The 15,368-nt window shown below is 38.1% G+C and overlaps 1 protein-coding gene across 3 annotated transcripts in view; it reads left to right on the forward strand.

Annotated features, from left to right (window-relative positions):
* The window catches only part of LOC139939630 (dynein axonemal heavy chain 7-like), a 114,502-nt gene that overhangs the window by 76,837 nt on the left and 22,297 nt on the right, over positions 1-15,368 (forward strand). For all 3 annotated transcript variants that reach the window (XM_071935672.1, XM_071935673.1, XM_071935674.1), the window contains 5 exons: positions 6,073-6,236; positions 8,152-8,305; positions 11,662-11,853; positions 13,303-13,436; positions 14,398-14,670. In XM_071935672.1, coding sequence (XP_071791773.1) covers positions 6,073-6,236; positions 8,152-8,305; positions 11,662-11,853; positions 13,303-13,436; positions 14,398-14,670 — 917 coding nt within the window. The remainder of the gene's footprint in view (positions 1-6,072; positions 6,237-8,151; positions 8,306-11,661; positions 11,854-13,302; positions 13,437-14,397; positions 14,671-15,368) is intronic.

A 15,368-nucleotide genomic window follows, 5' to 3' on the forward strand; every position in this document is an offset into this window, starting at 1 on the left:
AAGAACTTGTTCTTCAGAGATTGTTGACTGAGTGGAGATTAAATTAGGCGTAGCTTGAGTTTTTGTTTCTCTGCGATCTTACCAATTATGGTAATTTAATTATTGGAACAGCAGACTAGTCAGCAGACGGTCTTTTGTAAGTAAGAGGCAGACATAGCTTTAAAGGCACTGTACACTATTTGGAACTACTCAAAACAATTGTTAGAATAATAACCTACTTGGTAACGAGCAACGGAGAGCTGTCGATAGTATAAAACATTGTAAGAAAGGCTTTCTCTGGAGTAACGTAGTTTTTGAGAAAGGGGTAGTTTCTCACTCAAGTATTAAAAGATTTCAGGCCTGAAGCTTTCTAGGCAGTTGAAAGCACACAAACACACAACTCTGTACAACAAGGGTGTTTTTTTCTTTCATTACTCCCTTGCAATTTCAATGACCAATTGGGCTCCAAATTTCTACTGATTTGTTATTTGTTACTTGTTTTTGTAGTTTTTTTCAGTAGTTTTGTTATAAATTGTTTTCCCAGACCCACCAATTTGTATGAGTTGGAAATTCTGTAAAATACTCAGCCATGTTTTTGTTGGGTTTTCTCCCCGCTCATTTTTTGTAGCTGAGAATATCCATAATCCAATTAATTAAAAAAAGATGGCCTGCATGTTCAGTTTGCATAATATATATAATATTCATAAAGAGCAGTTTCTCAACTTACCAATGAAGTAATTGAGGTCAGAAAAGTACAACTACTAATTAGCATTTAGAACCAGGCGTCTGATTGGCTGGACTCAGCGTGCGACATTCCTTGCTGTAAGCCAATTCATCCTTTGGAAATCCACACATGGCTTAAGAGTATATCTCAAGTGGGGAGATGTATGACCTACAGACCTTGCCCCAATTTCATACAGCTGCTAAGCACAAAAATTTGCTTAGCATGAAATTGTTGCCTTGGAGAGCCCCACTTGTTCTTGCTCACACGTGCGTCGTGGGCGGAGCCTACTGGATCGTCTATTGCCTGTCAGCAGTAAACAATATAACCATTAACAATGAATAGCAGCAATTAATTACCCTTTTAATTGTCCATTACGATCCACCATTTACATATTTATTAATTTTTTTTCTTTCCCTGGCAATCATACAAGAAGTACGAGGAAAAACCATTAAAAAACAATTACATTCATTAAACTAGACATGATTGCATTTGTGCACAAATGCAGAGCTGTTTCGTTAATAAAATTTTCAAATTGTCCCTCTCAATTTGAAATTCTCTTTGCATCAAAGCAGTTATGACAGTCCAGCCTATTTAAAAAAAATAATTTTGATTATACCAAGTTCAGATAGCAATTTATGACTTAAAGGTGCAAAAATTTAAAAAATCATAAAAAATAATGTGATGACGTCATCATGACGTCGTTTCACAATTCACAAGAACTTGTCAATATCCAACAACCTACCAAGTTTCAACATAATCGCATAATTACTTCGGGAGTTATATTAGTTCAAAAAGTGCACCTTTAAGGCCGCGTCACGTGACCCCCAATGACGTCATTGATCTGAAACTTCACACATATGATGGCTGCCTGACAGTTAACGTGTGTGTAAAATTTGAAGTGATTACAAAAAACTTCACCACACACATCTTCAAAAAGTTCATTTTGACGAGTTTTCAACCTGCCGCTAGAGGGCGCTGTTGCATTTTGTGACGTCATTGGTATTTTTTTTGAACTGCCCACCCTTGCCAGGCACTAACATCGTTAAAAGCAACTTCATATCTTTTGCCAATTTTGAATTAGAGGGCCACTTCCGGTTTCGACCGGAAGTAGAGGTCATGTGAGGTCACGCACACGAAACAAAACGAAGACCTTATTTATCCCTCCCCAATCCCGCAAACAGAAACCTACGGTCTCTTGTGGCTGATTTGTTATAAATTTTCAAACATTTAAAATACAACACCTTTAAGATGACGTCACGTGACTTCTGATTGTTTCATAATGACATCCTTGTTTTGCAATGATCATTGCACCAATACCTTACATCCCGGAAAATTTCATTGCAATTGCTCTTTGGGAACTTTGCAAATCAGCACTTACATGAAATTTTTCTGAAGATGACAAATAAAAAAAATAATAATAATAAAAAAAACTTTAACAAAAACAAGAGCTGTTTCGCTGCGCTGCGCTACGAAACAGCTTAAAAGTACAGAGAAAGAGTTAAAGGCAATAATTAAAACTTCTCATCGGTACTGATGTGACATGGGTCGTTAAAGCTTTGAGTAGTGGCTCGGAAAATGTGACTCTCAGGCTATTTGTCTGTCCATCCATGCGCTCTTTAATTACTCCGTGGGGTTACGTGAAATTGATTAATCCTAGCTTCTTGAATTGTTTAATATTTTAGGCTGTGCTCAAACGGTCAAGGCTTTTGGTTATAACGTTTTATAAAAGGAATATGAATTTAATTCTTAGCACAGTTTACGCAGGTGTGGTCACAATAGTGCATGGCGTAATAATAATAATAATAATAATAATAATAATAATAATAATAATAATAATAATAATAACAATAACAATAACAATAACAATAACAGTAACAGTAACAGTAACAGTAACAGTAACAGTAACAGTAACAGTAACAGTAACAGTAACAGTAACAGTAACAGTAACAGTAACAGTAACAGTAACAGTAACAGTAACAGTAACAGTAACAGTAACAGTAACAGTAACAGTAACAGTAACAGTAACAGTAACAGTAACAGTAACAGTAACAGTAACAGTAACAGTAACAGTAACAGTAACAGTAACAGTAACAGTATTTGAAATTTGGCAATTCCAGTCAACGCTGTTCAAAGGCGCATGACAATGCACACTAAAAATATGGTTCCATTAAAAATCACATTATGACAAAGAAAGATGATTATCATCAATTTTTATAAAGTTGCAATAAAAATATACATTAAAAATCTGAGAACAACTAAGAAAAGAAGATAAAAGAGACAACCAAAATTAAAAGCTAAAAAGTGAGGCAACGCAACGCTGTTCAAAGGCGGGTGACAAAATAGGAGTGTTACCTTAGAGAGTTTATGCCTTCTGATTGGTTAATTTCCCACAAAACAAGTACATTGTAAGCTAGTTTCATGATAGCCTGCATGAACATCTGACGTCACACTTCGAGGCTCAAAAATTACGCCAGAGTTCTGTTGTTGAGCTAGGTTCATAATCACCTTTGACCTTACATCATTAAGCATGGCCCTCATGAGATTCGCTGTAATCTCGACGTAGTGTTTATATAACCAATACCTGGTTTCAGGTTTCAGGTTTATTTATTTCCATACAAATTGGGCAGTACAATATGAAGGAAAACTACTTATCGGAACTTAATAACAGTATGGGGAGGTCACAGACAAGAAGCCGTATCCCTGCCCTTATCTTTGCGGATAAGGACTGGGGACCAGTCTAGTGTAATAGGCATCAAATGGAAAAACGAAAAGATAGAAAGAGAGGCAGAAAGCAAACTGAAAAAGCAATATGTGATGTGTCGTGGCCGAGCGGTTAAGAGCACCGGATTCAAGCTCTGGTGTTTGATCAGCAGAGTGTGGGTTCGAGTCCCGGTCAAGACACTTGCTAAGTAAAATTTGGGAGGTAGTGCTTTCTGCTCCATTGGCCAGGCTTCGGACTGATGATACCCAAGCCTACATCTGGATGGACTGTAAAAGGGGTAACCCTGTTTCAGCCTCTAGGAGTAGGTGGCAATGGCCTCTGGAATAAAATAATTGGAGCACACACCTTGCAGTGGCTTTCTGGTGTGGATTTCACAAAGAGTTAGGATTAGTCTTATCTCGAGTTAGGACCGGTTACTCGTCCTAACTTAGGACTATCCATGCAATTTGTTTATCTCCTAGGACTAGTCATAAGTTAGGACTAGTCCTAACTCTTTGTGAAATCGACCCCTGGCCTTTTGTGTCTGGCCACTTGAATAAAACAAATACTAAAAAAAATCATGAACAATGAAGAGGAGACAATTGCGGGGGATATAGGAAGGAGTTGGTTAAGCCACAAGAGGTTTGAAACAATAATGACAACATCAAGGGTGGGACTGGGGAGAAAAAGTAATTAATTAGTGAATGAGACGGAATACAAATGGGGAGATCTATGGAAAAGGAGAAGAAAAAGACCTTATTATTATCGTTTGTTGGAAGTAAAAAAGTAATTAATAAGTGAATAAGACCGGACTACAATGGGGGGCTTTCATGGAAATTGGAGAATGCAAAGATAATTGTTGTTAATTATTTCTTTTGTTGATGTTCAGACCATGGGGTGGAATTGTCTAGAGGCAGGTTACACTGAATGATGTCTGAGGAATTCAAATTTAGCATTAGTTTGCAGCCGCACAATTCATTGTTCCAGCTGAGACTTCATTCAAATCTAACTTGGAAAGTAGCTTGTAATAAAACAAGTGCCCAATTTCATATAGCTCTATGAAATTGGGCCCAGGATTAACAAACAAATCTATAAAAAAAAATAGATGAGGAATGAAAGAGCAAAATTTCAGAGAGCTGCTTAAATTGTCACTAAGCTCAACAAAAATATGCTTACCAGAATAAGGTTACCAGCCAAAATTCCATGGCCCAACATGATAGAGCTACTCAAGCGTATTCTGTGTTTTTGTTTGTGGTATTGTACCAAACCTTCACTGATACTTTGTTATTCATTTTGTATTTCATTTCTATGGTCCTGTGTTGGGAACCATGAAATAGTGCAGCCAACAGCGGAACAAAATTCACTCATTAAACTAAAAGGGGAAGGGGGGACAAGGGAGGTTTTTTTGTTGTAAAATAAAAATTTCACAATAATATGGAAGAAAATCCTTAAACTGATGGTAAAATAACACATTGAAAGCATGAATAAACATTATTCAACACCCAATTTAGCTTGGAAATGTTTGTTCAAGTTCTATTTTAAGCTGAACTGAAAAAGAATTTGCTGAGCCTACACAATGTACATGAAGATCAAATAAACCTCCATGCAGTGAAAATTATATCCAGGTTTTCCCCCTCCACTTTGCTTGCATAGTGGATAGAACAAACAAACTTCCCAGATTGAAATTATTGCAATTTTTTTCTTCTTTTCGGCATCAATCAGGGTGGATGTCACTCTCTGTGTGTTTTATTGATTTTTGTTTCAGCACCAACAACCCCAGTCAGTCACTGCTGAATTATCACAAACACGAGCTAGCAACAGTTGCCATCACAAACACGGACTAGCAACAGTTGCCATGTAATGGTATCATTGTAAGAGTCATGTCACATTGACTTATAAGTCAATATACAGCAGATTTTATCCGCTAATCCTTTTTTGTTTGCCACCCCCCCCCCCCTAAAAAAAAAATGTATAGATGGATTGCACTACGCGTCATCAATCGCCATATTTGATGCATTTTACACGTGAAAAGTGCACGCATGTAGGCGCTGTGCTTGAAACTTTTCACGCGCAAAATACATTAAAGATGGCGGTCAGAGACGCGTATTGCAACCCATCATTTCATGTGTATAGGCAACCAGTTCCAGGCAATCTCAAACATTTACCTTTAATGTTCACATTATTCATACATTGTTTCAAAAATGACTTTGTGCTACCAAAGTGGTCCTGTAGCATGCACTGCAGTTGTTTTTTTCTTTGCTTTCTTTAATTTGTATATTTTATGCAATCCACTAGACACACAAGGTCTGAAGGCCACCTCAAGGTGTGGGCTACAAATATTGTTTTTTTCCAGGAGCCGATGTCACTACTCCTAGGGCTGAAACAGGGTTACCCTCTTTATTTACAGTCCATACGGCCGGCCGTATGTAGGCTTGGGTATCATTAATATGAAGCCTGGCTGGTGTAACGACTCTGGCTGGTGTCACGACTCTCAAACCCACACTCTGCTGATCAAACATCAGAGCTTGAATATTTTTTAAATATTTATATTTTTAACTTAATGCTGTTAAAGTAAAACTCAATCCAGCCTCTATTTAAAGGATGTAAAGCTTTTATTTCTGGGAAAAAAAAAAAAATCAATAATTAATAAAACTATTGTTTTTTACAGGATCAATTAAAGGAATGGTTTGACGAGGTGATACAGATGGGAATCCCCTGTTCCCCAGAGTTCTCTCTAAGCTCCACCCTCGGTGATCAGGTGCAGATCAGACAGTGGAACATCGCTGGATTACCAACGGATAGCTTCTCAGTGGAAAACGGCATCATTATCAGGTGGGTTTTCCTATTGCTTTAAAAGAATATGCAACTACCAATGAGTGTCGTGGCCGAGCGGATAAGAGCATCGGACTCGAGCTCTGGTGCTTCTGTTCAGCAGAGTGTGGGTTTGAATCCCATGGAAATGTTTCATTGCCGGCAGTATGCAGAGTAATAGGCAGGGCGGATGCACGTGGTTAATGTTGCATTTTTCAAGAAAGTGTTGATTTGTGGGGTTTGATTTAATCGACCTGTTTAATCGACATGATGGCCAAGAAAAACTGGAGCAAAAGGTGATGATTTTAAACTGACAGACATACCTTTTCGTTTGAATGCTGCCCTCAATACAGCCAGAGATGTGGTTGGTACCCACTGGAACCTCGCTAACCATGGATAGATTCAACGATCAGTATGAAAGTATGTGGCAGTTTTTTGCTGTTTTTTTATATTTTTTATTTTTTTTATTTATTCGACCAATACAAGTTACAACAGTCAAGTTACAATAACACAAGACAGAACATTAACAAGAAAAAAAAAAAAAATTATAAAAAAGCAAGAAATAAGGAAAATAAATACAGAATAAGACTTAACTGAAACTTTCACGAGTAACATTAATGTATCTTTCTTGATAATTGTGCCTACAAATCATGTTAACTAAAGCCAAACAATGACTCTAAACATTGTAGTTGGTTATTATGAAAGAAAACAAATTTGATGTTGTCAAGCCCATCATATAACACATGAATGATTGATAAAAGGTGCAATAAAGGTTCCATTAAGGATTGCTTTAGAGCCGCCATTAAGCCATTTAAGTCCATTTGCCATTTCTAATGATATATTATATCCTTCATTATAATTACTCTGATGTTTGTCTAACATTATGTAGACAGCCCTGAAAAGCATTAATGCATTAATTATAGAGAACGTAGCTAGATGATAACGCAGTAGACTGGCTTTCTTCCATGGCCAAAATTATACAAAGCTTGTTAGCTAGCAAAACTTACTCAGCACAGAAAACTATTGCTTATTTTTTTAATAATAACAAGAATAGAAACAGGTTACAAGCCAAAACTACATAGGTTTACATTGCTGTGACTGGTGCTCCACTCAAATATTGCTTAGCAAAATAAATTGTCAATCAGTATTTTCTTGTGTTTTGGGCCCAATTTCATAACGCTACCAAGCCAGTTGTGTCGCTCATGACTATTCACAAAGACATACTTTACTTAAAAAACACAATCAGACATCAGTGAAACAATCCTTCAATACTTTTAGCTTGAATTTTACTATATTGCGCCTGCAGCAAACATCTTGAGAAAAAAACGTGACTACCCGACTATCTGCGTAGTTAATTTCATCAGTCACTTATAGGCCTACCAGCAATGCCTGTGCGCTGCATGCACAGGGACGTCACCACAATGCAATGATGTCCAGTCCAAGATGGGACATTTATCAAGTGGTTTTTCCACCTTGTTTGGGGTTGAGCAAAGAAAAATGTACAGAGCAGGATGTGAACCAACGACCCCCAGATTAACGTGCCTGCATTCTACCAACTGAGATATCTAGTCCTACATTTTTGTGTATATTGGCGGTCTCCCTATTTAAACGTGCCGGCATTCTACCAACTGCCTGTCTCCCTAATTTGTCAATATCTTTGTTAAGCCAGGCTCATACTTACTGCAAATGCTTCGCGTGGTGTGAATTTAATTGCGTCGTAAAGGGAAAGGGACCGCATACCGAAAATGTTGTTGTGTCACCAAAATTCGCTTCGCGTTCGCAGGAAGTACATGAACCGGGCTAAGGGATGCAAGTCAGAAGCCATGCAACCATTAGGTGTGTAGCCGGGCAGCATCTTCCAGTTTTTCACTTTCATACAATCAACTTTCACATTTGTATTATAATAGCCTGTATTTGTCTTTCTTGTACATCCCAGCAATGCTCGTCGCTGGCCCTTGATGATTGACCCTCAAGGACAGGCTAACAAGTGGGTGAAGAACATGGAGAAGGCAAACAACCTTCACGTCATCAAGCTGACAGACGGAGACTTTGTACGCACCCTGGAAAACTGTATCCAGTTTGGAACACCGGTAAGTTTCAAGAACAAAATTTGTATTAAACATAGCCATTAAACCTAAGAAATTTTTTCAAATAATCCCTGAAAGTTCAGAAAGTAAGGCTGTATCCAATAAGGGACTTTTGGGACGCTTGGTGGCAGCAGACTTACATGTACCTTGTAAAATCCATTGTTCTTGTACTGTGCGCGTGCTCAGAACTACGCGAACAATGGCAGTTACCTGGTAAGTCTGCTGCCACCTAGCGTTCCAAATTCTCCTATTATCCTCTACAGCTGTGGCTAGAGCTGTTGGTAAGGGTTTTCGCTAAGGATGTCCTGCACATCAACGCACGATGTAGCCCTAGCTGAGGTCGCCATAATTAATGGGCTTCCTACAAACATTAAAGTGAAATGTAGCTCACTACATGTATTTCTAGTTCACTCTTGGCTATACCTTAACATTTGAATAAATATTGTTATTCAAGTTCACTGTTGCTAAACATTTAGACATAAGTGAACTACACGTATCGTTAACATTGCACTTTCCTCCTGTGTGGGCTCATTTTTTTTACAAAGCGCTAAAAAAAGATTCATCTAAAAGATGAGTTGTCAACATTGACAAAGTGATTACTATAGTGACATCACACTTTGCTCTCAGCAACTAAGATTGATACACATGTTGAGATCAATATTTGCGCTTCGTGAGATGAAGTCCCTCTGGTTTAATCTGTCAAGCTCCCCATCAAAAACACCATCTCTTGTATGGTTGATTTGGCGTACATGTTACTTGCTGCTCAATTTTCTAGGGCATGACCAGGGAAGAGATGCTGCAATAGTGATTAGGGAGCTGGTTACTTATTCATAGGTATACATGTAGCAATCCATCTAAGTGCCAGACATTGCATACTTCCACCATAATGCTTACCTCCACATACACTGTTTGTCACCAGGGCCCATTCATAAAGCTGCTTTAAAGCAGAAAATATTGCTTAACAACTCTGCTAAGCAGAATCGAGCAGTATGCCAGTTACAAATTGTACATATGACATGATAGTTTGGCTGGTAACCTGATTCTGGTAAGCATTATTTTATTGTGCTTAAGCAGCTCTATGAAACGATGGGCCCATCAGTTGCCTTAAGAAACCCCCAAAATTGCATTGAGTAGTTTTTGTGTAGGATTTATGTAAGTAACTGAAAACACTAGACTTGCCTTTTTAATTTTGTGGACATTTTTGTTGCTAACAAGACTTGAGATTTCTCATTTATAATCAAGATGGTTACACTATTGGTAATTGTCAAAGACTAGCCTTCACAGTTGGTGTATCTCAACATATGCATAAAATAACCAACCTGTGAAAATTTGAGCTCAATCGGTCATCGAAGTTGCAAGTTAATAATGAAAGAAAAATAACCCTTGTCCCACGAAGTTGCGTGCGTTTAGATGGTTGATTTCGAGACCTCAAGTTATAAATCTGAGGTCTCGAAATCAAATTTGTGGAAAATTATATCTTTCTCGAAAACTATGGCACTTCAGAGGGAGCAGTTTCTCACAATGTTTTATACCATCAACCTCTCCCCATTACTCGTCACCAAGAAAGGTTTTATGCCAATAATTATTTTTAGTAATAACCAATAGTGTCCACTGCCTTTAATAGTGAACTAGGAATAAGGAACTACCATTTATGTCATAGCTTTTAATGTTAACTATACCAGGTGTAATTAGTGGTTGATCCGAACCCATTAAGGAGTTAAGGAAGAGACTAAAGCCAGGATTAATGTTTATGATGCATTAGTATGGATGTTACATCAGACATGAAACTTGTCACAGTTGTGTTTGTTTGTTTGTTTGTTTGTTTGTTTGTTTGTTTGTTTGTTTGTTTGTTTGTTTGTTTGTTTGTTTGTTTGTTCGTTCGTTCGTTCGTTCGTTCGTTCGTTCGTTCGTTCGTTCGTTCGTTCGTTCGTTCGTTCGTTCGTTCGTTCGTTCGTTCGTTCGTTCGTTCGTTCGTTCGTTCGTTCGTTCGTTCGTTCGTTCGTTCGTTCGTTCGTTCGTTCGTTCGTTCGTTCGTTCGTTCGTTCGTTCGTTGGTTTGTTTGGTTTGTTTGGTTTGTTTGGTTTGTTTGGTTTGTTTGGTTTGTTTGGTTTGTTTGGTTTGTTTGGTTTGTTTGGTTTGTTTGGTTTGTTTGGTTTGTTTGGTTTGTTTGGTTTGTTTGGTTTGTTTGGTTTGTTTGGTTTGTTTGTTTTGTTTTTGTTTTGTTTTGTTTTGTTTTGTTTTGTTTTGTTTTGTTTTGTTTTGTTTTGTTTTGTTTTGTTTTGTTTTGTTTTGTTTTGTTTTGTTTTGTTTTGTTTTGTTTTGTTTTGTTTGTTTTGTTTGTTTTGTTTGTTTTGTTTGTTTTGTTTGTTTTGTTTGTTTTGTTTGTTTTGTTTGTTTTGTTTGTTTTGTTTGTTTTGTTTGTTTTGTTTGTTTTGTTTGTTTTGTTTGTTTTGTTTGTTTTGTTTGTTTTTTGGTTTTTTTGGTTTTTTTGGTTTTTTTTTTGTCCTACATCGCCACATGCTGCGTCTGCTGTTTGTCGATCTACTAGTGTGCATATTGTTTGTCAGTAATGCATCTATTCTTTTGTTGTAATATTCTATTTGGACTTACATGTATGTTGCTTACATTACAATGTATGTGTAATTTATATTTATATAAATGATATTCTAGAAGTGGTTTCAATTTACTTGTGTTTATGTCATTATTGCAACAATTCTTTTGGTGTAACATTCTATTTGCAATAAAGTTATTTGCATGTACTCAGTTTGTTGTAATCTGGGTTTTCTTTTTAGAAGGCGCTTCAATTTCTTGTATTTTATGAGTACATGTTATATTGACAATGTCTGCATCAATTGTTAGTGTTTATGTACATTGTAAGTCAGTTGTACCAATGTTGGCATGACACTGTTCTTTTATTTGCAGTTATACTCATTTGATACTTTTGCAGGCTTTGAAACTTTCCTACCTTTTTTATATAAAAATGTTTTCCCTACTGAGAGGAACCTGTTCCGTATTTGCTTTAGTACTAATCAAATAATGAAGATGTTACAATTGTTATCACTGGTTACCAAATTTGTCCTGTACGTCATTGTTTAAAATAGCATTTACATTGATGTGTATGATAGTTGCTTGTGTAATCTATTTGTACACGCGCTATACACACCCAACGCGCACCGACATAATTTTAAATTTGTTGTTAGAAATGTACAATTTCAAAACAGATTGTCACAAATTGACTAGTTGTAGCTATATGTTTTTTAGTCCTTCTGCTCTGGCCTTTAGCGAATGGCCATTTAAGAACTCGTAGCCACTCTCTAAATTTGTTCCCTTATTCATCATCACAATCTGGTTGCCTACAGGTGCTTCTTGAGAACATCGCCGAGGAGTTGGACCCCCTCTTGGAGCCCCTCCTCCTCAAGCAAACCTTCAAGCAGGGCGGGGCCATCTGTATCCGTCTCGGTGACAGCACCATCGAGTATTCCCACGATTTCCGTTTCTACATCACCACTAAGCTCCGTAACCCTCACTACCTACCAGAAACGGCTGTCAAGGTGAGTGATCAAGCCATGGGTCTCATGTTGACTTTGGTCTGCTTGTTCTATGTTAAAGGAACATTACGTTGCTAGCAAAAAAGTTGCTGGCAGTGTAGGCACTTTATGTAATCTACCATATACGTAAACTGACAAACCGGTAGAAATTCGAGATCGATCGGTCACGAGTGAATAGTGAAAAACAGATTAAAAGTTTCACTGAAACGCGAAATTAGATTATTTATTTCTCATCAAATATGAAATTTCAGACAGAAATTGTACGTCAATTCTGACTGGCACCCCGGAACAAAAATATTGACAAAATAGGGAGACCGCCCACATAGGGCTAGTGTAGTTCGGTTGGTGGAGCACCGGCATATTACCCCGGAGGACGTCGATTTAAACTCTGCTCTAGTTAATTTTTGTGTGTTCGACCCTAAAACTTATCCAGTCAGTTTCCTGTCTGTCAGTTTTATATAATAAATAAATCATTACGTGTTGCACATTAATTCTGAAAGACCTGCTGCTAAACTACAACATTGCACTAATGGCCTTATACCAATAATAATAATACAAAATTTATAAAGCGTCCTTGAGATCTATATTTGAACATGTTTCGCGACGCTGGAAATAATGAAAATTTAAGAATAGCATACTGAACAAAGTACTTAGATACACAGGGGATGTACATGTAATATGCTTTTTGCAATGTAGGTTTGAATTATGTCCTGTACAATAATAACTAGTTTAAGTCACAATGTACCACTTACATTTGATTTCCCCAGACTATAGAGACAGTTGATATGTCAAATGTTCTAGAGGCGAGCTTTTGCATAGCAACCTCCAGATGAGCAAACCCTTGTACCATATTGTACCTTTGCACACTCGTTCAGTGTTCACCGTCTCTTACATAAAGCTTGCCCCTAATCTTGTGACTCGGCAACTGTCTCGATAGTCTGAGGAATTCAAATCTAAGTGGTAACTTGTGATTAAGCACGTCATTGTACCAGACAATATTCAAATCTAATGGCAAATGGCTTGTTAAAGACACTGGACACTATTGGTAATTGTCAAAGACCAGTCTTCTCACTTGAGCTCAATTGGTCGTTGAAGTTGCCAGAGAATAATGGAAGAAAAAACGCCCTTATCACACAAAGTTGTGTGCTTTCAGATGTTTGATTTCGAGACCTCAAAATCAAATTCTGAGGTCTTGAAATCAAATTCAAATATTTGAGTGAGAAATTACTTCTTTCTCAAAAACGACGTTACTTCAGAGGGAGCCGTTTCTCACAATGTTTTATACTATCAACATCTCTTTATTGATCACTAACAAGTTTTTATGCTAATTAAATAGTTTGAGTGATTACGGCTAGTGTCCAGTGCCTTTAAGAGCACATTAAACACAACACATGTATGTAGAGTCTGTTTGTATAGTTCTGAGCCCCCTTCTGTTTTTCTCCAAACTTGCAGGTGACTTTACTGAATTTCATGATCACCCCTGAGGGTCTTGAGGATCAGCTGCTGGGTATCGTGGTCGCCAGAGAGAGGCCGGAGCTTGAGGAAGAGAAGAACGCCCTCATTGTTCAGAGTGCTGATAATAAACGGTTAGTCTTTTCATATCTGAACAGTGTTTTATGAGGGCAATGACTGAAATGCCTGGTGCTTTCTTCACGGGAAAGTGGATGTGAAGTGAATAGTGTGGGCAACATGTATCCTCCGAAATGATGCAGCAGAATGCTTTATCATGTGAGATGGCTCTATAGAAGGCAGTGTTATAGCACTTCAATATCCACAATGATATGGCTTTGACAAATATGAATACATATCTTTTATTCTCTTATTATCTTATTTATGTTATTGTGTTTTTATACCAATGCCTGTTAAGAGAAAAACACAGGCTTATTACTCATGTTGGATTCAAACTCAGTAATCGGTCTCTGAAACAGCAGTTTAATTTCAGCCGTGATTTTGTAAAAAAAACAATTGAATTTTGGGTCATAGGCTTTAGGGTGTTTTGGCCGAGCAGATTAGAGCATCAAATTCAAGTTCTGGGGCCAATTTCATAGAGCTGCTTAAGCAAAAAATTTGCTTAAGCACGAAAACAGCTCGCTTATTTTACACATGTTACTGGCAAAAAATTTATGTGATATACATTGATTGTGACTGGTATTTAGCTGTTGTATAACAATTGAGTGGAGTCTTGGCCGGTAGTCTGATTTTACTAAGCAAGGATTTTTTTGCTTAAGCAAAATTTTGTGCTTTAGCAGCTCTATGAAATTGGGCCCTGGTGGTTAAGTCATCAGATTGCAGGTTTGATTCTCGTTCATGAACACTTGTGGCCTTGAGGAAGGTGGTTTACTAAAAATGCTTTTATTCACCAAGGGGTATAAATGGGTGCGCCACGGCAGCCCAGGGCGGCAGCCCAGGGCGGTATACTCCCCAGGGATCTGAGAAAGACTAAAGGAATGTTTTCCGCCCAATAACCAGCACGGCACTAATTTAATTGTTAGGTTTTTCTATAACACGCTATATTTGAACAGTCAAACATTTCCATCTTTATTTCAGACAACTGAAAGAGATTGAAGATAAAATCCTTGAGGTTCTCTCTTCATCCGAGGGTAACATCCTCGAGGATGAGACGGCCATCAAGGTTCTCTCCTCCTCCAAGGTCCTCGCCAACGAGATCGAGGAGAAGCAAGCCATCGCTGAGGACACAGAGAAGAAGATTGATAAGACCAGGATGGGATATAAACCCATCGCTATTCACTCCAGTATCCTGTTCTTTACCATCGCTGATCTGGCCAACATTGAGCCTATGTACCAGTACTCTCTCACATGGTAAGTGGAGTTGGTGTTCTCAGTGTTAAGGGAACCAGCGGGAAACCCATGCTACACGCGGGTCCCGCTAGAGTTCCGCTCTGTTGTCGATTTCACAAAGCACTAAGAACAATCTTAACTGTGTATCGATTTTAATTGCTAAGTGTGACGTCACAATAGAAATCACTGTGGCAAACAACCCATCCTAAGTTGAGATGAATTTTAGTGCTTTGTGAAATCATACCCTGGCTCGTCTTTTTTTTCATTGCCTATTCGCTGTTGGTCCCATCCATGTTTTCCGATTTCGAACCGGCCATAGTTGTTCTTTCTTTGTCCTATTTGGTTTGTTCCCGCTCAATTTATTATTTTCCTGTCCAGTAACATTTATTAGTTCCTTTCTTTTTTCCTGTCCCGTATTATTTCCCCAGCCCCCTTAATTTTTTCTCGCCCCGTTTTTTCCCAGTTTCTTATAGTCAGTCAGTCCCATTCACTTTTTCCATCCCGTTCATTATTCCCTGTTTGCGCACTTGTATGCATTTTCAAAATGTTCTTTGTTTCGTGCGAATTCCTGTACTGTGGGTCTCCCTAGACTCCCGCTTAGGCTCCAGGCTCCAGGCTCCATTGCACTGGTGTTGGGGGAGGGGATGTCCTTGTCCCTCTGTAAAAAATAAAAGGTGCTGTTCCCCCGTCCCACGTACTGTGTGCCCAATCCTCTCCCG

Source organism: Asterias amurensis, chromosome 7, assembly GCF_032118995.1.
Source record: "Asterias amurensis chromosome 7, ASM3211899v1".
Classification (NCBI taxonomy): domain Eukaryota; kingdom Metazoa; phylum Echinodermata; class Asteroidea; order Forcipulatida; family Asteriidae; genus Asterias; species Asterias amurensis.